Genomic DNA, 23,678 nt, shown 5'->3' on the forward strand with positions numbered 1-23,678 from the left:
GTGCGGTGCCAACGTAAATTTGTGAAGACATATGGGTTGACGGTATATTTGGGCCCATAATCTCATCTGCTGTTTTACTGAGACTCCAGGACCCAGTATATTTAAAGTCTGCTAGATGAATCAGCATTTCTTAGGAAGCCTCTTTTAAAATAAGGCTATTTGCAAACAGTGGCAAGGAATGCGGCATTTAAATCAACTGACCGTGAACTCTTCAGAGTTTAAGGAAATCATTAAGGGCTAATCAAATCAACAGAAGTTTGGGTAAGAGCAAAGATACCCCTTGATATTGTCTGAAGGCATGTTAATACCAATCAGCTAGCTCTAAGTGACTGAACCCCAAGTACTGATGAGGAAACAGGTGCCTAAGGGCAGCTGCCAGTGGTCACGCTGTGGGAAGGTCAGACTGGCTCCTACCGGCGTCTCCTCTGACAAGCAAGGTGAGTTGTGGGTAGGCTGCCACTTGTGCCCTTCAAAAACAACAGGCACTTGTCTTAAGAGAGGAAGGCAAGTTTCCCAGTCCATAAAGCAAGGATCGTAAGGTAAGGTCAGGCCGTTTATCTTACAAGCAAGACAGCGTGGCATCCTTCTAAAGACACTGTACCAATTTCTGCTGGTGGCATTACTACGCAGGGAGAACAGTGCCCTATGTGGCTGATGGTAAGGAAATGTCCAGGAGTGTTTACAGGCAGAGTTTCTAAGTGCAAAGCTTCCCCGAAGCTCCTCTTTAACCAAATGTGCCCCCTCCCAGCTGTTATTCATGCACAGATTCTGTACACCTTCTGTATTACAACTGTAATCAATCATTTGTATTATTTGCCTAATTGACATGATCTCCCACACTTTGTTATAAACCTCCATGCAGCCAGGGGCTGTGACTTATTCCAACAGTTAATCCCCAGTTCCTTGAACTTGCAAGGCACAAAGTAGGTACATAATCAGTATCAGCGAATAAATCAGTGAATGCTGAGAGAAATGGAAGATGTGTACCTGGGAGAGAATGTGCTTACACCAAAAATCCGCCTCTGTCCTCCGATTTTCTAAACTTGGGTTTTTATAAGCTAGTCTTCTACCTCAAGTCTTTTAGGAGGAGAGGGAGTGGCCAGGATGCTGGGCTGGGGTCAGCTGCTAACTCAGCCACAGTGGCTGCAGCCTTTCCTATTAGCGATACTACTTCTCGAGGTATTTAGAAGCTCTATGGCAAGCAAAGATCACCACCGCTTCCAACAGGCCAGCAGCCCGAGATCAATTTTGGGGAGGAAAAGCAAGAATGTTGAGTCCATCTTTTCACATTCTCTGCAAAATCCTTCAAGCCACGCTAAGGTGTGACAAGAGACTATCCACTGTTTCACTAAATGAGTCCAGTCTTATATGCAGAGGACACTACTTTGTTACCCAGAGTGCTAGACAGTTCTCTTGAAACAACACTCCTGTAGAATGGCCTATGAAATACCTGTCAACCAATACCCACACAGGTGGCATGGAATATTTTGATTTTCTGAGATGGGTTTAGCCACTTTGTAAGTTAGATAAAGAAGGAAAAACTATCATCCAAAAAGTATATTCTGCCAGCATTTCCCCGGACATGACCCCTCCTAGCTGCAGACAAACACAGGAAGCACAGCCTGTCACTAAAATGAATAGAGATGTAGTCAGTTTTCCAACTCAGTGAACTACAAATCCTATTTTTTCCCCCACAACAGCGGAAAGGGCAAGTAATTTAATGATACTTGCTCTGAATTTGTGTTATCTTCCAAATGGTGATATACTGGAAGGATGTTAGTCATCAAGCCATTAAATTTTTATTTTGCCTGTAATTAAATTTATTTAAAAATAATATTTTCTATTTATTGGCAGCTCTATAGTAGTGATAGAAAAATGTATCATATAACCAGAACTCCAGACTATGGAAAGACAGCTATGAGTAAGGAGAGCATTCTTTTATTTTTTCTTGTTATTTATTCTTAGAAAACAAACAAACAAACAAAACTCCCTCGACGACCTACACACTTTTACTGCATTCCAGGCCTTTCAGAGTGTAAAATCTATAAAATGGGATTCTCAGAAGTGGTAGCACCAGTTAAATATTATAAGAAGTGCTTATTTGAGGTGCCTGAAATTAAAACAAAAAAGAAATCAGTATTTCAGCGAATCTAAATTTACAAGAGTGGACCTGATGCGCCTTCAGAGGTCTGAGCTAAAGGACTATGGCACCAGTTAAGCAAAGTAAATCAAGACACCTCAAAAAAAGGTGGTATAGTAAGAAAATGTCAATTTAATCATTTACTTTAGCAGGCAAGCAATTTGTAAACATTCAGTAGCGGCAGCATCCAAGTTACAAACAATTTAAAAAGAAACCAAGATTAGTGATTATAATTTTTCCTTCCCTTTCCCCAAAAGAAAAAAGAAAAAGATTTGGAAGTGAATGACTTAACACACTACAAACGTTGAACATTCAGTTATGTCTTCTATCAGCCTTCTATGCATCCTCTCTGTTGTATTTTTAAAGGTGTATCTACTCCTAAAATGCATTATCTTGCAATAACTGGTACAGGAGCGCTTGCAATCTAGGAAGTTGTTCCTGCACACGGATGTGCACATCTGATCTCAGTTTAAATCCCATTTGCAAAGGGAATATTTATGTCTTGATTCAATGCTTCTTTGACTTCGAGTGGCAGGGTGTCAAAAAGGTGATCTTCCACAACAAGCCCGCTTTTCTTGAGCAGGCGACACTGGCCCAGCTGGGCTGGCAGGCGGTCCAAGCAGTTCCCTTTCAGCTCCAGCTGGGTGAGCTGGGAGAGCTGACCGATCTTCTCTGGGAGGGAAGTGATGCAGTTCTGCCCCAGATTCAAAGTCCTCAACTTAATGCATTTAAACAACTGTTTTGGTAGAACGTCCACTTTGTTCCCCGTGATATGCAAATGCTGCAGGTTCTGAAGTAATCCTATTTCTATTGGGATCATGGAAATGTTGTTGTAGCTTACATCTAAGCATCTGAGTTTCTGTAAACTAAACACTGCCACAGGTAGGGATTCGAGCTTGTTGTTAGAGAAATAAAGTGACTCCAAGTTTTTGACGTGGGTGATGGAGGGTGGAATGGTAACGATTTTATTATGCCACAATTTTAAACAAGTCAGTCGTTTTAAATGCTGGAAACTGATGATTTCTTCAATTGTGCGTATGTTATTTGACTTTAAATCTAGTTCCTGCAAATTAGAGAGGCTGAAAATAGCATGTGGAATTCTCTCTAGCTCACAGTTCTGGAGTTCGAGCTCGGCGACATTCATCATCTTCTTAAGGCTGTTCAGTACCAAGAGTTTAGTGCCGTCATTATGAACGACTAACCTGGTGAGATGTGGAGCCACATCTGTAATGTTGGAGGGGACTTTGGTCAGATTGCTCTTCACGTGGAGAATCTTAAGGTGCCGCAACTCTCGGAGAGATTCAAGTCCTATCATCTTATTGTTTTCAGAGTTCAAGTTGCCTATCAAGTACAGCTCGCGAAGGTTTTTGAGCAGATACACCCAGGCGGGAATTTCTGCCACGTCGGTGAACTTCACGTGAAGGCATCTCAAGTGATCACGGAGAAAGCTAAAAGCAGTCTGTTCCACTTTTGCAGGGCAGTGGCAGAGGTGAAGCTCTTGGAGATTAGTCATCTGAGAAATCTTAGCAGGAATTTTAGCTTCTGGAATCAGCTCGAGTTTTAGCACATCCAGGTCTGTGAGGTCGAAGACAGCATCGGGCACACCTGAGAGCATAAACAGATGGAGCTCCTGCTTGTCCTGCGCGTTGCGTGACACGTGCTGCCTCAGTTTTTCAAATGTCCACTCGTGGTTCAAACTGATTTCCCTCAGTTTATTTTCACTGACTTCTGACAAGAACACCCCGAAACGCTTGGAATACAGCTGGTCATACTGGTCTACCATGTGTAGAAGGAACGCAAAATCATTTTTGACATCTGGAATGTCACTGAAACTGCTCTCTTCTCTGACTTTTTCAAAAGAATATTCCTTCAAAGGTATCCTGAATAACCAGAAGAGAGTGTAGAGGCAGATAAAACCATAAACGCAAATAATGGATATGTAACTGATGAGCAGTTTTTTCAGCATGTACGCCATGTTGTGGGTGCACTCAAACACCTCGTAACCTGTCAGGTGCTCGACTTTGGGCTTGCAGACGTGTTCAAAGCTGATCGCATTGACGAAGTTTGCAGTGTAGCAGAGGATAAAGATGAACTTGGCTGTTTTGATAACTGTTTGGACCACGTAGAGTTTATAGATCAAGTCACTGTCTTCCACGTGAGCACGGAACTTCCTCACTTTCTCAAACAGGGCTTTGGCCTGTTCCCCGTCCTTTTTGTCCAGGATGGTCATGCTGGGGACTTCAATCACGGGCTTTTCAGCTGAGAATTTGAGGCCAGTTTTGCTGATCATTGGGGTGCTGGCGCTGGGGCTCCCTTCATCACTGCTGGTAGATACATGCTTTGGTAGAGTCTGGGCACCTGTTATTCTCTGCTTGTTTTCCTCCGAGTCTTCGCATGCTGTCTCAGACAACGCTTTAGTAGTCCAAGGAGATTCAAAGCACTTTCCTAATATTGAAACGAAATGTTCTACTTTTGAGCATGTTTTGGGATATTTGAACCAAAAGTTGCTACTGACCATGAGAATAATAGTATGTATAAGAGCAAGGTACGGAAAGTACTTAGAATACCACGGAAGGGCCAGGTGGTAACACATCTGATTAATAAATACATATTGCTGAAAATCCAAGTTTGTTTTTCGGCCTGTTGGGTCTTTCTTTGCCTCCTGATTTGGAACCGTGGAATCTGTGTGAGGATATGTGGCTCTGAGAGGTATGTCAGGTGTCACAGCAGATGCGCCAAAGGAAATCTCATTCGTCATCCGCCCATCTTGGTCTTGGTCTGTGGCTGACTCCATCTTCGGGATGTTGGTGGTAACGTCGGCACTTCCTGGCGGTGTGTGTGCCTTTGAATTTACAGGAGATGGCAATACTGGCAAGCAGACCACCTGATCTTTGGTAAGTTGCATGGTTCCTGCAAAGATGGCTACCATCAACATAACGACAGCCAGGTAATCCATAAACACGTCCCACCATGGTTTCAGGATTCGGTAAGTTGGTTGAATGTCATTAAGTGAAGCAACTTCCGCAAGGGTAAACATTCCTAGAAAACAGGCGAACAAAAGACATTATGACACAGATGCAAGTGAAAACATTAAATGAGAAAATGCTCTCTTTTTCTAGTTTCTTCTTCCAGTTTCTCCAACCAGCCATTCTCCCTTGCATCGTGCTCCTCCTATGCATCATTTCCTCTACCTGGAATACTTCCTCCTCATTCCTTCATGAGGCTATCAGGTTTCTGTTGCCTTTCCCAGGAAGCCCTCCCTGATCCCTAGTCTGGGTGAGGTGCTTCTCTGATGTGCTCCCACAGGACTCTGTACCTCTATCCATCACAGCCCTCATCACACTGGCAGAACCAACTGTTCACTTGTCTGATCCCCCATAAGATTATAAGTTCCATGGGGACAGGGATCATGTCCATTTTCCTTACTGCTATACAGTCAATGCCTGAAACACAGCTGATGCTCAACCAATGAAACACTGTACAGGTTCTTGATCATCACCCTTATCACCATCATCAACATCCAAATTCCTCAAGAACATTTATTCACGGTCTATATATTGTATTGGGCAGAAGAGCATTTTATTAAACTTAATTGCCACCACAAGCAACCTGGACCCAAGCAAGAATAAAAACTCGGGGGCTTCCCTGGTGGTGCAGTGGTTGAGAGTCCGCCTGCCGATGCAGGGGACACGGGTTCGTGCCCCGGTCCGGGAAGATCCCACATGCCGCGGAGCGGCTGGGCGCGTGAGCCGTGGCCGCTGAGCCTGCGCGTCCGGAGCCTGTGCTCCGCAACGGGAGAGGCCATAACAGCGAGAGGCCCACGTACCGCAAAAAAAAAAAAAAAAAAAAAAAAGAATAAAAACTCTAAGCCAGTCCTCAACATAAAAAGTTAAAGGACCACACAGCAAAGAAACGGTGGGATTCTTGTAACCAGGGACATTCTGCAGCTGTCATAGTGTCAATGGTAGTTTTCAAGCACATTGTACTTGGGACAGGTTTTGATTCCAGGAGAGAGAAGAGCAGGCTGATTACTTTCCTAGAGGAGGAATAAAAGGTAAAAAAGGTGGGGGGCAGAGAACACAGCAGTAGAGTACCGTAATGTTACACTGACCCTGAATGGTCACCAGCTCGGCCCAGCACCTCCCTTCAAGGGCGGTAACACCCGAACAACCAACACTAGCACGCAACGACTCCAGCCTCAGATGGCTTTTCTCTTCCGGCACACAGTTCACGCTGCCACTCCCCAACAAGGGTTTTGGGCCCCTGCCATTTCCTCCAGCCCATTTCCTTTTTCTTCTTTCTCTTGAACTCTGATGTATTCTTCAAGTCCCAGCTCAAGCACTACCTCTTTCTCAAGCTCCTACCATACTGTCTAAAAATAATCTATTTCCAGTGTTAGTCTCTTCAACTAGCTCTTGAGCTCCTCCTGGGTAGAGACTATGTCTTATTCACCTTTGTATCTACCGTGCCCTATTCTCTCCCCTTAGGAACAGAGAAGGCATTGAGTCATGATCATGATGATGATGATGATGATGATGATAGCAGCTATCACTTGTCATCTTCCCTCCATATACCAAGCACCATATCAGGAGCTTTGCATCTGATACAATCCCCTGCTTTTGTACACAGCACATTCCTGAAAATGAATGTATTAAAGTTGAGGTTTGGGGGCTGAGGGAATGGTTCTATTTCCAAAATGCTACACAATCTTATAATATCCACCAGAACTCCTAAAATTAAAAAGATAGGTAGGGCTTCCCTGGTGGTGCAGTGGTTGAGAGTCCGCCTGCCGATGCAGGGGACACGGGTTCGTGCCCCGGTCCGGGAAGATCCCACATGCCGTGGAGCGGCTGGGCCCGTGAGCCATGGCCGCTGAGTCTGCGTGTCCGGAGCCTGTGCTCCGCAACGAGAGAAGCCACAACAGTGAGAGGCCCACGTACCGCAAAAAAAAAAAAAAAAGACAGGTAATACCAAGGATGTGAGGTTGTGGAGCAATTAGAACACTTAAACACTGCAGCTGCGAGTGTGAATTCATAGAACTGTGTTGGCAAGTTTTTGCTTTAATATCTACCAAAACTGAATATATGCAAACTCTACTGCCCAGCAATCCCACTGCTAACTATATACCCATGAGAAATACACATACTCATCAAAAGACATGAACAAGAACATTCCCAGCAGCACTCTTTGCAACAGCCCTAAAATGGAAGCTATCCAAATGCCCATTAGCACTAGAACGGGAAAATGAAATGTGGTATATTTACAAAGTGGAACATCAGGCAGCAACAAGAATGAATGGTCTGGTTACAAGGGCATATTCAGTTCATAAAACGTGATCTGTACACTTAAGGCTATGTGCCTTTTTCGTATGCATGCTTCAACTTCAATATGGAGTTTCAAAAAGAAATGGTAAAAGAAGCTGTAGCAGAAACAGCTGCCCTAGGAATGTGCTGGGACACGAGACTGAGGCTTTGCCTCACCCCTGTCCCAAGGCACACCCAGGCTGGCTGGGGTCAAAGGCCAGGCGAACCTGTAACCTTCTCCGGCAGCCTCCCCTTGCTGTCCATCTTGCCAGCTTGAGAGAAAGGGCCTGCTCTCCCTGGGGTACAATCTGCCACAGAAAAGAGGGTGTAGGGGTATGAATATACGATGTACAAAAGCTCTGGCTGGTAATAGTTGAACGTATACAGACAGAACACAAGTGGAACACTGCCTGAATTCCATCTAACCTTCACAACATTACTCTAAGTTGCCAAGTGTTATTACCTCCCATTGACAAGTAAAGAAATAGGCTCATAGGAGTTAAGTTGTGGAAGTCAAATAATTAGTGGTGGAGTCTGGATTTAAAAGCTCATTTAAGCCCAAACCACCTGTTCTTTCTACCAAATTCTATCATCTCTTTTCTTTACTTCTCATGTTTGCAGTGCTTTACAGTTTGCAAGCTACTTTTCCATAAAATATCTCAATTGATTCTCACAATAACCCAGTGAACTAGGCATTACTATTGCCCAAGGATATGAGGAAACCTGAGGCACAAAAATCTTAAATGACCTTCCTGAGCCAATTAAGTGACAGAGCTAACAGAATCTTTCATCTTCAAACCTCCTTCTCTATCACGCTGTCATCCAATGACTGAGCTGTTGGCTAAGGCTTGGCCGTTGAAGGAAAGACCTTCTCACTGTTGTCCTTGGCTTTGAAGAGACAGAGGAGTGAAATTATGTAATCATCACCTTCCCTAAAACAACCTTTTATGACACTGACTCAGAATTCAAGAAAACCACAAGTCAGGCACCATGGAGGAGAAGATAGAAATGGCCCGTCAAGGAGCTCCCAGTCTAATGGGGGATGACGAGCAATAAGTGTGCTATTATGACATGGTAAGAAAATTGCTGATCTGGTTAATGCAAGGTATAGGAGAGGCACAGGACAGGGAAAACTCACATTTGCATTTGGTTAGCGGGAGGATTTCACAAAGATCTGGTTTTTCAGATGAGACTGGAAGGATGGGGACTGTGCCATGGGGTGGTGGGCATATAATTTTGGCAGAAGTAGTAGCAAGTCAATGACATAGACACATGGGAGAAATTATGTTATAGAAACTACAAATAACTCTAATGTCATTCTATTATTAGTCTAGTATGCCCCTCAATAGGTATCACATTTAATGGGTAAGCCAAGAGATGGAAACCAAGGCACAGATGGTTTAAATGCAGTTATAAGGAAGTGCCTGGGCCATAAGGCAGGAAACCAGTACTTTCCTGCAATGTCAGCCACCGACTAGCTCTTATCTCGAACATAGGACTTCAATTAATGTGTCCATTCTCCTATTTCACCTATCAAAAACTGGGTGCAGAACTGGGAGTGCTTCAACCACTAACTGAATTAAAGATGCAGTGGCACTTTGAAAATAAAAGTTGCTTTTCGTACATTGTGTATGTGTGTGTGTACAAAGGACGTTAAATACATATTCATATAATATAGTGTATTAAGTCTATTATGATCCTCAGGTGACTTTCTAATCTAAAAGTCAAGTCAATGAGAGAGGAGATCGTACCTAGTTATCTTGAGGCTTGATCTCCTTAGTGAATCAGGACTCAGAATGGCTATAAATGGTTATTAGGGGATTTTTTTTTTTAACCCGAGGAAGGCACATTAATAAGTACTAATTGCGTACATGCTCTGGGCTCTCCTTTATATGTCTGCTGCAAAGAACTTAAAGAATTACATTATAAGGAAGTGGATTTCACATTCCAAGACTTCTCCATGGCACATATGAAAATCAGCTTAATATTCCTGTAAGCAAACATTTCTCATGGAAGCTGAGGAAGCTTTTTGTACTTGAACTGAAAGGGGAATGTTATTGGACTTTGGTTGGACAAAGATGAATCAGAAAATAAAAGAATGGAGCTATATTATTTTATGATATGTGATTCTGTTTCTTATCTTACTGCCATTAATAATGGAATAAACCAATAACCAATTGGTTCAGAACCCTGAACCTGACAACCTGTGAATATACTATAAAACACTGAATTGTACACCTTAAATGGGTGAATTGTATGGTATATGAACTATATCCCGGTAAACATATTAAAATTTAGAAGCTAGACCTCAATCTTTGTTAATTTTATTGCCTAAACTGACTCTCAACTGAAATAGGAAAGTGAAAGTAGATAGGATTATAGCCTAATTGTAGATACTCATGCTAGACTATGTACATTCTAAGTTCAAACATATTTTTAGATGGCTGCTATGTTATTATGATTGAATTGAACTGGCTCTGGAGAAAAGTCTTTAGCATTTTACTTATCCTCTCTAAGCATCCATGCCTCACCTATAAAATCTTGATATCAACACCTCTCAGGGTCATGTGGGTCATGTATTGGAAATACCAGTTCAGGGTCTGACACAAAGTTAAGCCCCCAAAGATGTTTGCTAAATCTGAATGCAGAAAAAGAATCATTAAGGTGAAAGCAAGCCCATCTTAATCAGTCTTTAACTGAAAATGACTGGGCCAATTTCTTGAATTTTGAACTAGCATGTAGCACTATGTTCACAGAACTCATTCTGTAATAAATGATTGACAATAAAACTTTGCATTCAATCTCATTTATTCAAAAACATTTCAATTAAAATTTCTTATATTAGGAGGTGGCATATTATACTAGAAAGAGCACAACTTTGATGCCAAAGAGACCAGGATTCAAATCTTGCCCTTTCTTTCCTGTTTATTAGCAGTATAAATGTGGTAGTGTTTGCTGGAAAACTTACATTAATGAGATTATTATTAGCACACAGAAAAAGTCTAGCATTAAAACAGAAAAATATGATCACCTACTAAAACTTAAAAAACTTGTCCCATCTGCACTAGGTCTTCATGCCCCTATTAAAAGGAAGAAAGTCAAATGGCTTTGAAATGTCATTTAATGAAAAGAGTTTAATGTAAGAAGCAGCAAATAGCTTGATTAATCAATCTAATACATACACTTCCCACCTAGGTATGAGTTCCCTACCCAATCAAATACCAACTTTCATTTTCTTTTTACAGTGTTCTGTGAAAAAACAATCAGCCTTCTTGGTCAAACTGGGAAAATGGGAGAACACCCAAGAGACTGGTGAGGATCAAGTTCTCAAATCTTACACAGAAATAAGTAAAAGGAAAACAAATTAAAGTTCATAAAGAGGTAATAAGCTACACACTCACTACGAATAACCCTTCCTCAACACCCAGCATACACTAGTGCATGGATACACACACACCATACCCAATTCAGGTACCTAAAATTCATATGGTTAAAGAAAATAAATGCTTCACATATAGAATGAGAAGGAATGATTCAGTTTTTTTCCAACAGAGCTCTGTATTACTGGTATTAGATAAGTGTTAACAGTTATGGATTACAATTATACAAGATACTCTATAGTTGATATAATTCTGTATACAAATAAAACAATTAGTGTTACTCCCTCTTAAAGATTATGATAAGAAATTATACTTTTAAAAGTAGTTTTCTTCTAACACTACTTTGGTTTAGATACCTCAAAAATAACTGAAAAAAATATTTAAAGAAAAAAATTCCAGAGTTTTCAGGAAACTTCTTATATAAACCCTATCAAAATCAGATTCCACACTGGGCAAAACCCATCCATTTAACGCCTGAAAGTAGAGGACTATAAAAATTTCAGAACTTGTTAACTATAAAAAGAACTTTACACAAAGTATACTTTAGTACCTATTGGAGGTTTTTCTCTAGAGTACTGCTATTCACAGAGAAAATTTACTTCAAAGCTCAAAGCTGAGAAATGTAACTCTAAATACACTTTAGTAGACCTAAGGCAAAATATCTTAGGAAATATAACAAATGAGTTAACACACCGTTGTGAACTTTTTTGCTTTTTCTTGTAGCTTTTAATTTTAAAAGTCAAGTCCCATGTTTGAGAGCTAGAAATGAGATATTATTCAAGGAACAATACGGAAAAGCCTCTAAATCAATGGCTTCCACATTTTGTTCCACACAACATCAGAGTCTCTTCTACAAGTTATCACTAGCGTTCCCCTTAACCACAAACTCTGGCCAACAGAATTTCAGAGATGCTTCAGGACCTACAGGACTCTCGTAATATACCCTCTACTAGAAACTTCATTTTATTCAACAAATATTTATGGAGTATACTCTGTGTGCTGGATACAGATCCTAGAGATAAAAAGGGGAATAATAATAATAAAGTAGCTGTCCTGACTGAGAAAGCAGCCTGGAGTAAATACAAACAGAAAAAAGAGATAATGGGCAAATGGCTGACTAGTCCCTAAAAAGAGAGCCAGCAGCTAACGGATCTTAATAAGGGATCCAGAGAAATCCATCCCAAGATCAGAACTAAGTGTCTGGTCAAACCTTTATAATCATAATTTCACCCAGTTTACCAGGCAGCCAGTGGGATTTCTAAGGGGAGCTTTATTTGCATTTCTGCTGCTTCTTTCCATCTGTAAGATAGAAACTTAGACCCCAAATGACCATTTTCCTTTTAAGGTCACTCACCTTCAATCTTGCTTCTCTAGAGTATGTCCTGCACATGCCTGAAACCGGGCTAAGGGAAGTGAACTAGGATGGAGCTCCCTGAAACCCTAGCAGCTTTCCATGGTCCTGGGAAGTCTGCCACATTCTCTTCCAGCTGTCTTTGGGACAGAATGCCCCTCTGATGACAAACCCATGGCTATCTGCTCTGGATATGGACAGCTGGGAGCCCAGCGGTGTTTACTCCTGGCTTGGTAAAGACTGCTAGAAAGCATGTGAGTACCTTGACCCGGTGCTCTACTTACTAACTCTCAAAACACTTCTTGAAGTTAGGAAAAGATACTCAGACATTGATACAGTGTACCTTGGATAGGCAGCTTATTTAGTTAAAAAAAGCTACTTCGCAGTTTATTAGGGATCTTAGCCATTAGTACTAAAAACGTATACAGAGTTAGACAATGGTTGCTCATGACCCTTCTGAACTGGGAGCTCCATCAGTCTGGCTAGTTCCCTTTCTCCCTCCACCTGGGTTTGAATCCCTAACCTAAAGGGAGGAGAGTTCTTCCATCTGCATGTCCCCAGGGCATGGCACAGGACAGGCACTTAATAAAGGTCTGTAACTGAATGAATCATGCAGCCCTGTAACAGCATTCTAGGAGAGGGCTCAGAAAACACTGAACCTGGGAGCCAAATGCTGCCACTATTAATTACAGTGACACATAAGGTCACTATTAATTATGCCAAAGTCAAAATGACCAGTTCTGACAGGCGTTCTTCAATGTCCAGATGGACAGTAGTACACAATCCTTTGGAACAGGTTATTCTGAAGGTAACTCATTCTGATAGACCATCTGCAGGCAGTTTGGCTCATAATTAAACATTTTACAGGAAAACAAAAAGACAAAGGTAAATTTGTCTTTAAAACCTTCAAAACCTTGACCAGGACAGAAGACTGAGATCTGATTCCTGATGGACAGCAGGTGACAAGCCAGTGTGAACTCCAGGGCAGAGGCAAATGAGCACCAATTAAACACACAGCCAGGTGATGTAAAAGGCCAGAGAGGAAGGAGCGCCAGAGAGGCAAACTCTTCATTATATGAGATAATGAAGCCGCCAGAGCCTCATGCCTTCCTTCTCCTTGTCCGCCAGGGAGTTTGCTGCCCTTCCCCCTGGGCAATGGATGCGGAAGTTCTGATTGTATCTAACTGTGCACATACACACACAGTTTACTAGAGTTGATAAACACTTAAATCAGAAAACCGTGTCAAAGTGTTGAGCAAGTGCCCAGAACGGTAAGTGCTTAATAAGATTAGCCACTGTTATTATTCACTGTGTTCAATAAGCTGTTTTATAGAAAGAACCCTATACAAATACACCTTTACTACTAGTTGTGAAAAGAAGTTTGTCTTTCATGATTACTGATATAAAGAGCCATGGAATCCAGATGTTCTCCACTTAGCTTTGGCTTTCAAGAAATTTGGCTAAATTTTATATATGTATTATAAACATTAACTCTTAGCCTGAGTCTTCATTTCTTTTTTTTTTTTTTTGCGGTACGCGGGCCTCTCACTGTTGTGGCTTTTCCCGTTGCGGAGCACAGGCTCCGGACGCGCAGGCTCAGCGGCCATGGCTCACGGGTGCAGCCGCTCCGTGGCATGTGGGATCTTCCCGGACCAGGGCACAAACCCGTGTCCCCTGCATCGGGAGGCGGACTCTCAACCACTGCGCCACCAGGGAAGCCCCTGAGTCATCATTTAATTATTCACTTACTCATCCCTTCATCCATGAAATATACACTGTATACTCAAGTATTAACATGATGCACATTCTTGGAGAAAACTTGGTGAGCAAATTCAGGCCTATTTCCTTTCTCACAGAGAGAAATGTTTCTGTAACTGGATATAGAAAATGGTCAACTGAGAAGAGCTACCAAGAAGAGGAACAGGCAGAGGCAGATTTGCTGTGCAGTGAAAACTCAAGCTTCAGGACACCTTCCTTCCCCTTTCAAGGCCCTGCACCTACTTTTACGTCTCTAACTTGGTATTCTTTTTCTTAAAGAGGGCTCTTCCCCCAATTTCAGATTCCAGAAAAGCCAGACCTTCCCTGCTTGCCTGGGATTATGAAGGCGGATAACACGGGACTTTCCGCCAGTCAGTAAGACTGAAGAGGAAATCAGGACTGACATGAGGGGTGAAGAAAGAGTGCACGATGGGCTGGACCAGAATGTCCAAAGGCCGTGTGGAGAGAGAGGGAGAGCAGAAAATACTGAGGAACTAAAAGCAGGTCAGTGGCCTGGAGCTTGGGGAGTGAGAGGAACGGGTGGTAGGAGATGAGGCCGTGTGAGCGTTTCTGATGGCATCAACCTAAGGGCAGTGGGAAGCCACTGATGTGTTTTTAGTGGAGGGGGGAGGTGGGTTAAGTCAGATTTGTGTCTCTGAAAAGATTACTGCAGGCCTAGTGTACAGGTCAGTGAGGGAAGATGTGAGATGAAGAAGGCAGCTACTGCACTGCTCTGGGCAAAGGACGGAGGGAAAGACTAGGCTGTGACTGATGGAGAACTAAGTGAGTAAAATGGGTGGATTTGTGAGCTAACAGGCCAAAGAAATAACAGCAGGACTCAATGGATTGGATGGGGGGGATGAAGGAGAGAAAGGTGTCAAGGTTGACTCCCAGATGTCTTTTAATTCTCTACTTACTGTTCCATACCCTTCTTCTTTTACATCCATTTACATGGTTTTATTGTAACTGAATCTTTTTTCATAAGCCCTTCAAATCCTTTTTTTCCCCTCATACATCTTCCAGAATCCTTTATTCTTTTCTTTTTCTTCAAGTCCTTTTAAAAAGTAGGTAGGTTATATATAATAAATGAAAAGAAATATAAGCCCTCACATACTTGGCCATGAAATCTATAAGCTTAGATAGTTTGAAAAACATTACTTTAGTGTTATCAACATACAGATGATTGACAGCTATCTTTTTGTAATACTTCTGGGGTGAAGCACAATTTTAAAACCCCAAGTAGTCTGCATTCATCTATATTTGGAGAACACATACATACGATGTATTTCACTGAACATTATGTGTAACATAATCAAAAGGGAGCCAGCATGTAATACCGTAAGAATCCTACCTTACCTCAAAGCCTGTGATTATTCACGCTAATAAAATCTGGTTTCTGGGATAAACTATACAGAACAGTAAAAAAAAATAAAAACCTTTATTATACCTTTTAAGGGAGACGGGAAGGCAGCATAGTTTCATTCTTCACTGTGCTTTCTTTAGGTCAATATTAAGATGAGTTTACATTTTATAAGTAAACAATAGCCAAACAGTAGGGTAGCAATAAAGGTGGAGCAAAGGTATAAGGGGTAATAGTATGAGAACAAAACCAAATATTTTAAACGTGTACAAAGATAATCAAGAAATGGTGTAATTTATGCACAAATAATCTAGAGTCTTTTTCTGAGCTAATAATTTAAAATGGAATTCACTTCTTAACAAGCTGGTAGCATAATGGATAAGAACGTGGCTTAAGGAGATAGCCTGCCTGAGATTTCATCCCATCTCCACCTCTTACCAATTCAACTGTAAAACAGGAACACAAATAATGTCTCATATCACTTGCTGTGTAAACTTGGGCCTTTGTTTTCCTTATCAGTGAAATGGGGATAAAATACCACTGTGACCAGATACCAAATCACCCAGTATAACGTTAAGCACATAGCAGGATGCTCCCACACTAAATACTCTCCAAAATTGGCCCTAGATGTCCAAAAAATTGGGGAAGCTGGGAGACCTTGAGGAAAACCCAGGATTGAAATGTGGTGGCAACAGGGAGGAAAAAGGACCATGAAGGCTTTGAGGGTGAAAAAAAAATTAATGAAGAAAAGAGAGAAAAGAAAATCAAGAAAACTAAGATAAGGAGGAGCTGACTTCAAGAGAATAAAGGTGTAAATCAAATACCGCAGAGATAAAGGACAATCAAAACTCTTAAAAATCATGAATGACCTTTGATAACATAATCTCTATTATAGTGTAATTCATTATCAACATTAGAAACCATCTTAGAGTTGACTAAAAATGACCCCAAAGGGTTAGCCTTTTAGAGGAATGCAAACAAGGCCTTATTTTAGAATTAGTCATGATAAATTGGCAAACTTGGTGGAATATCACTTTTGTTCTATTTCAAAGGAGTGTTTATTCATATTCAATTTGCTTAATCTTGTTTCTAAGGACTTAGCACCTATATGTGTAACTCTTGTGAAAATTACAAATGATCTTTAGAAAAGCAGGTCTGATAGGACGTTTAACTGGAAGACTTTCACTAGCTAACATGTGCATGGAATTCATGCTCTTCTCCTTTTCCCCAAATTATAACAAACTAACGGAGCTGTAACAGAGAGCCACAGTCATGATGTTACAATTTATAATACTTGCCCCATTTATAAAGAATTAGTGAAGCTATAAAATGGAACCACAATTGAGCAGTCCACAGTTTGTAAAAAATCCCTAAACCTTTTGAATTGGGAAGGTACATAATTTCTTTACATAATCACTTTAATTATAAAAATACATAATTTCTAACTTAGTATGCTGTAAGTTATCTCAGATGAGTTGCTTCTTTGAAGATTACATGAAGATCTTTGACTGAAGATTTGGGGATATTTACTTTCTGCTAAAGCACGGCATCTATTTAACTCTGAGAAAACGGCCCAAGGTAACATTTTTGAAAAAATGTGTTACATGTCAATGTATTTATTTAAGTACCTACTATTCTAATTGTAGAGATCATTAATGGCGCTTCCCAGCCCAGTTCATGTCGTGGCCCACAGAGAAGAGGACATTTTTACACGCCTTTGGGTAAACTTAAGAGGGTGAACACAGTCAGGCCCGAGGCTTTCAGCTGATTAATGAACTAATATTTCAGCCATCTGGTACTCATTTCTAGAACACTCACTGGGAATTCCAGACTAAAGTATCAGATATTGGATGTAAACTAAGGTCTAAATCTTCTAAGTGACAGAATTTATCCTTCTGAGGTATGATCATTTTTGGAGCAATTAAATCTCATCTTCTTTTCTTTCTCATGAGAGCCAAAACAGTAAAAACAAATCATTATAACCAAGAAACAACTGGCTCATTTGTGTAAACTTTACATGCAACACATGAGAACATAATCATACTGCCTCCTGTCTTGATGGACCAGTCTCACTAGGTAGAGGCTGCCAATGTTAAGACGGAGAGTGGCTGTTCAATCATTCATCAATTCATTCTCAAACACTATACATTGTGTTAGGTATTAGGGATTTGCAGTTGAAGATATCTTGCCCATCAGAGACTTCAGAAAACCTTTGTTGTCATGAAGCATCAAGTTCATACCATTTACAGTTTCAACAAATATTTGCTTTAGGTGATGTGATAGTTGCTGAGAATATACATAATGTAACAAGATAGATACAGTCCTTGTGTTCCCAGAGCTTAAAGGTCTGCCCATGCCTACCTTAGGTATTCTTGAAAAGATGAAGCATGAACCACTACACCATTCTGCCCAGAATTATTTAGGGTAAACAGCCCTAAAAATGACATCAAAGTAAGTATCTGACTGTCAAGAAAACTGTGATAGCTGAGACCAGGTATATGCAACATAAGCAGACATATAATTCACCTTCTGAACTGGAAAACTCTTGATAGTGACAAATGCTAAACAAGGTGAGATGCCAGGCTATGGTATAACTGGGACTCTCCCAGGAAAACCAGGAGTTGTTGTCACCCTAAGTATGGGCCACATGGGCTGGAAATATCTGATGCCCTTATGTAAGGCATGTATAAACAAGTCTAGATCTTTTTTAGACAAATAGTCTGTAGATACATCCTAACTTTGCTATTTCACACTATAGTCAATTCAAAGTAGTTGATGTCTCATGATAGTCTATACTACTTTACGAATGGAGACTGACCTTTTATCGCGGTAGCATGTTACATATTACAACTACTTTCTAGTAAGAAATGTAGAATTGAAAAAAAAAGGAAAAGAAATAGACACAAACCATCTAAACAGCATCTCTTACACTTTTCCCCAATAGGATATTGTAGAAAATGATAGTATTTGTACTGTACAAAGTGGAAAAATGCTGCAGCTGCTCCCAGATGGAGTGCTCTGCACTGGGGGCTAAGAGGATTTGTATTTCAGCAAACAGGTACGTATGCCGTTACCTGTGTGCCAAGCCACACCAGCTGAGAAACTGATCCAATATGCAACACACTGACAGGTGACGTTTACTCACACATCTGAGAGTGAAGAATACAAGGTGGCAGGATGAATGCTAACACCACTGAGAAAGAATCTGTCAACATTACCTTTCAGAAAATGTTCTGAAGATGGTGGCAAAATGCTACCCAAGGTTGTACTAAATGTGAAAATATAAATGGCGAGTGTAGAGGGAAATTCCACGCTATGAGCATTACTCTGTATATATGCTCATGTTTCAGGTGCCACCAATTTTTACCACAGATGCATTAGTTGAGGATAAGACCTACAAACTGCCCTTTTTGTTCATATATTCTTAACCCTGAATAACATATATTTTTTTTTTTGGAAGGGGAAGGAAAAACAGTAGAAGGTGTTGAATGAATCCTATAACTTACATATTGCGACTGCCGAAACCTTCCAGAGTAGGTCCAGATGAGTTTTTCAAAAAGATCACTCACTTTCTGCCAGTTTGACTTTTTAATCAACATAGTTCTTGCTTTCTGTGATAAAGACAACTAAGTATCTTCCAGAAACCATTCTCCCTTTCTACTTTTTGGTAACAGACACTCCGTTTAGCTGGGTGCACTGCGGCCAACTAGGGATAACGTTTCGGAGCCTCATTTGCAACCAGCGATGGCCGTGTGACGAAGCTGGACAAACAGGCTGTGAGAAGTGACTGTTCACTCCCTGGTAACCTCCACATAGACAAGGCTACTGGACTTGGCCTTCCTTTTCCCCTTTTCCTGCTGGCTAGAAAATAGGGAAGCAGGCACAAGCTCAGGGACCATGTGCTCATGGCAGAGCTGTCCTGCCAGCCCTTGACTGCTCACACCTGGGCTGTTATACGAGAAGGAAATATCTATCTTTAAGCCATTCTACTAGAGGTCTCCGACAGAGCGATTTAGCAGGTGCCACAATTAATACATTTCAAATTACTAAAAAATGCCTCTTAAACAAAAGCATCTAGAAATAGAAAGGTTTGGATAGACTCACTGTGAGTACTCCTTTGTGGTTTCCCAGAACACAAAAGGGTGGGGGATTCTGCAGGAGTAGGGCTCAGGGAATGTGCAACCCTCTCAGATCTAAATTAGAAAGAAACAATAAGGAACCCCTGAAGGGTCTGAACAAAGCGAGTAATGAGATCAGCATTCCAGTTTAGAAAGAATTCTATCCAGAGTATGCAAGAGGGACCAGAGGGAGGAAAGACTGGAGGAAGGGAAATGAGAAGTTTTACTAGTCAAGATGATTTCCAGGTAAACGTAATTTTTCACCGTCAAGAACTAGAATTGGTATAATAAGTTTAAGTAGAGATGTCTAGTAGTCAGCAGACCTGCATCTCAGGACTACTGAGAAGGACCTGGGATGGAATTACATTTTACGACTAATCAGTATATGAAGAGTGAGACCACCCTAGGAGAGTCCATATAGAGAAAAAGGTCAAAGGACCCTGGAGATGACTAACATTTAGGACACAGGTAGAAGAAAAGGATTCAGCAAAGGAGAGGAAGAAGAAAGGGTCAGAGAAGGAAGAAGAGAACTCTGTCCCGGAAGCCAAAGGAGGCAAACACTTCAAGAAGAGACTGGAAGGCAGCAGCACTTATCACAAGCTAGTCAAGGAAGTTAAGGAGTAAAGAAAGTGACTGCTGGGTCTGGCAGCTGAGAGTCCCCTGAGAATTTGGCCCAAGCTCTCTCCAGGAAGAAGTCAGGCCCACCGTGGGCAAGCAGTAAGTGGGAAAGGGAACGTTCGCTTCTCTTGGCTGGGGAGAAAAACAAAAGGCTGGGAAAACAGCTAGAAGAGGAGGCAAGTTTGATGGAAGGGTCTATTTTTTAGGATGAAAAGGAGCAGGGAGTTAGAAGTTAAAAATAACAGAGTGAGAAAGTACAGAGATGTTTTCATATGTCTGTCTCATTTCGAGCATAAAGTTAAACCATACACGGTAAACACATTTCTACTGGGAGCTCTCACCCAAGTAGGTATGCTGTTATGACTACATAAAGGTATCAAGATTAAAGGATTTGTAATTCTATGGAAATTCTTAAACAGAGTTTGGATATATATTGTTTGCTTTTCCCTTCAGCGAGCTGGTAAGCATTAACCTTGCTAACCACCATATTATTTAGCCGGTCGTAAAACTTTAAAAGGTCCTTTTCAGGGAAAGTCTAAAGGAAAAAAAAAAAAGTGCCTTACAAAAATAATTCCAAAACTCATATAACTTTGAAAAGAAAACACAGCCCATGGACATATGACTGAGTAGCTCTGTATACGTTCAAGGATTCCAAACAGTGTCAGGCTTTCTCACCCACTGAAACTCCCTTTGAAGGTCAAGCATTGAAAGAACTCAAGTCAGATTACACTGAAAGGAAGAAGGTGGGAAAAGAAATATTTACTATTCCCTAAGGAGAGTGTCAGTGACCTAAAGCAGCTTCATTTTCTCCTCCTTTCCCTGGCCGCAGTATGCGGGGGGAAAAGACGAGGTGGGGAGACCATCTTTGGGTGGCAACCTCAGGCTGCATCTCACCATGCAACACTGAGACTTCTGCAAACATACAGGAGGAGACAAGAACACCATCCCTACTGAGTGACCAAACACTCACACACTCAAGCTCATTAAATTGTCACATCCTCCCTGAGAAGTAGTATTACTGTTCTAGTTTTACTGAGAGAAAAACTGAGGTTTAGAAAGTTTGAGTTTGACCAAGAACATGTAGCTAAAATACTGTCGACCAGGATTCAAACCCAGATCTGACTGCCCCTACCAAGCCCATAACTGCCCCCTTCAGCTTATTTTAAATTCGAGATTAGCTCAAATTAAATTAAATCCCACCCCCCACCAATTCACAAGTTATTAGAAGGAACTCTTAAGCGAAGGAGACAAAACCGTGGTGTTCAAAGGTTGCCTCACGACACAAGGAGCAAAGTCTGAAACGTGAAATTACAATTTACAGCCCGAGTGCCATTTAATAAGAGTATCACCTAATGTCTTTATTATCACCTCAGTTTTTAAAAGCACTTGCATGGATTCCAACTCATCTGATCCTTACAAACTACTGAGAGACAAAGAAATAGTGTCAACTTCATTTTTTTGGCCAAAAAACCATTGCAACAAGGAAACGGCATAGCTGAGATTAGAACTGGAGATTTCCATAGCACCGAGTATACTAGAATGGGCCTCTAATAAGTGTTAGAGTCTCACAATTTTACTTATCTTCAGGAGATGTTAACAAAGTCAGACCAAATATCCAGTATAAGCTTGTCTTTAAGTCATGAAGATTTCCTTTTTATTCTGAATTCATTTAACATAAACTGTAACTGTAATTATAAAAGTGTAAAGAAGTCATTTGGCCAGCCAGTTCCTAAATGCAACATGTACTAATTACCCATTGTGAACAGAGTACTGCCATAGCTATGATTTCAGGACTATTAAAGGAGGGGGCCAAGGGCTTAAATTAGAGGTAATATTCTTACTCAGTAAGGGGACTGGCTATATTTCCTACATTCTTAAAATTCTACTTTGCTGAATAAATTTCCTTTAGTGCTTCTGAAATGATGCTCCACTGGCACTCCTATACACATTCTCTTTCTCTTAAATTAGGCAATAAAAAAATTGACATTAGAGAAAATATTTCTACCTATTACTTTTATTTATGGAGTCACTGGTTACACAATCAAATCCACCAAGTTTCAGCCTGGTAACCTATACCTAATGGCGACTTTCCATGAACTATGGCACGCGAGGAGGTAGTGTGTTTCTTAAATGACTCAGGTCTTTATTCACTAATAATATAACAACAAGCAGAAGAAAAACCAGACCTGAATTGCACAAGCATGATAGTAATACCACTGATATAAATTACAGGTCTCCTCTAAATGACTGTCACCAATCTCACACAGAAGTTCCTGCCCAGTAAAATCTGCGTTAATTGGTTTTCTTTCTGTTGTTGAAAAACAGACAGTGAGCCAGCTCAGGCAGCATCATGGGAATTTCACACACACACACACACACACACACACCCTTAAACACACACACACACCCTTTAAAGCCCAAGTGAGTACATCTAGTTTTTAAGGAAATACTAACAAGGAACAGGTTGAGGGTATTTTCCACTGGTTTAAAAATAAAGCATTCTACCCGTTAAAAACAATAAATCTCAGAATTATAGAAACAGGAAGCAGCAGCTGGATTTATCATCCTTCATTTCCTGAGAGTGGTAGTAAGGAACTCCCCCTTGAGACTAAAGCAATGGCGGGGTTAGCCTCCTTCTGCTGGACCCACACGGCCCCCATGCTGCGGCTGCTTGCTCCAGGGCTGGCTGGCCACTTCAAAATCGCCTTGCTCACTGTATCTTACAAAGCTTTCTGTGCCCAGGCCCTACATTTTGAGAAGACAAAAAATGTGACTGGAACGTAAACACACATAGATAACTACCCTGATCCTAGAAGAGCCTAGCTCTCATCTCTCCTAGGCTCACTCCCGGAGGCTTTGGGGGGACACCACCACACTCTGAGTGGCTCTGAGCCTTGGGCCAGGGGCTATGTTGGAAAGAGTAACATAGTGGCTGGGTTCGGGCTTCCTCCAGCCACTTGTGATTGTAGCTGAAAGGACTTAGTCTCTCTCAGCCTCATTCTCTCACGTGTGAAATGGCAATGAGACTCCACCCACTTCACAGGGGTGGGATGAACAGTAAAGGAGACTATGAGTGTGAAAATACTTTGTAAATCACACAATAACAGACTAGAGGAACAGCGATATACATCCTTGCAGGAGGGGTTCTACCAGTTCGAAAGCTTTCACAAATATTATGGTTTCGTTTCATCCTCAAAATGATACATGGAGATAAAGGCGGCAGTGGAAGCGTCCTCATCAACACTATCACTGTTGTTTTAAAAATGAGCTAGTCTAGAGAAACACAATAGGAAAACTGTGTCCTAGCTCCATAAGCGAGCATCCAAATCATCTGAAAACATTTCTGGCAGCACATGAGTGGTAAGTACTAGACGAGGAGTCACGAAAGCCGTTCACATTTCAGGTCGGCTACTCTGGGCAAGTCCCTTAACCTCTCCAGGCAACATGATTCATCCATTTGTCACCAGACTAGTGGGAGACAAAAACAAATTAGACCTGGTTCCAGCAATTGAAGAACCCACTTGGAGGCAAGGGTGGGGGATGGAAAGAAGTGACATATAAACAGATTAACTACAAAACAGTACTTACTTAAAATATAGAGTATGAACGAAGTGCCTCGGGAATCAAAAAGCAGGAAATGACTAACTTTG

General features: G+C 41.2%; 1 protein-coding gene across 4 annotated transcripts in view; it reads right to left on the bottom strand.

Annotated features, from left to right (window-relative positions):
* Positions 1–2,252: 2,252 nt before the first annotated feature.
* LRRC8D (leucine rich repeat containing 8 VRAC subunit D) overlaps positions 2,253–23,678 on the bottom strand; it is a 113,508-nt gene continuing 92,082 nt past the window's right edge. For all 4 annotated transcript variants that reach the window (XM_060139601.1, XM_060139598.1, XM_060139602.1 and 1 more), the window contains one exon: positions 2,253–5,179. In XM_060139601.1, the coding sequence (XP_059995584.1) occupies positions 2,610–5,177 (2,568 nt within the window). In that variant the 5' untranslated portion in view covers positions 5,178–5,179 and the 3' untranslated portion in view covers positions 2,253–2,609. The remainder of the gene's footprint in view (positions 5,180–23,678) is intronic.

Source organism: Lagenorhynchus albirostris, chromosome 2 (genome assembly GCF_949774975.1).
Source record: "Lagenorhynchus albirostris chromosome 2, mLagAlb1.1, whole genome shotgun sequence".
In the NCBI taxonomy this organism is placed as follows: domain Eukaryota; kingdom Metazoa; phylum Chordata; class Mammalia; order Artiodactyla; family Delphinidae; genus Lagenorhynchus; species Lagenorhynchus albirostris.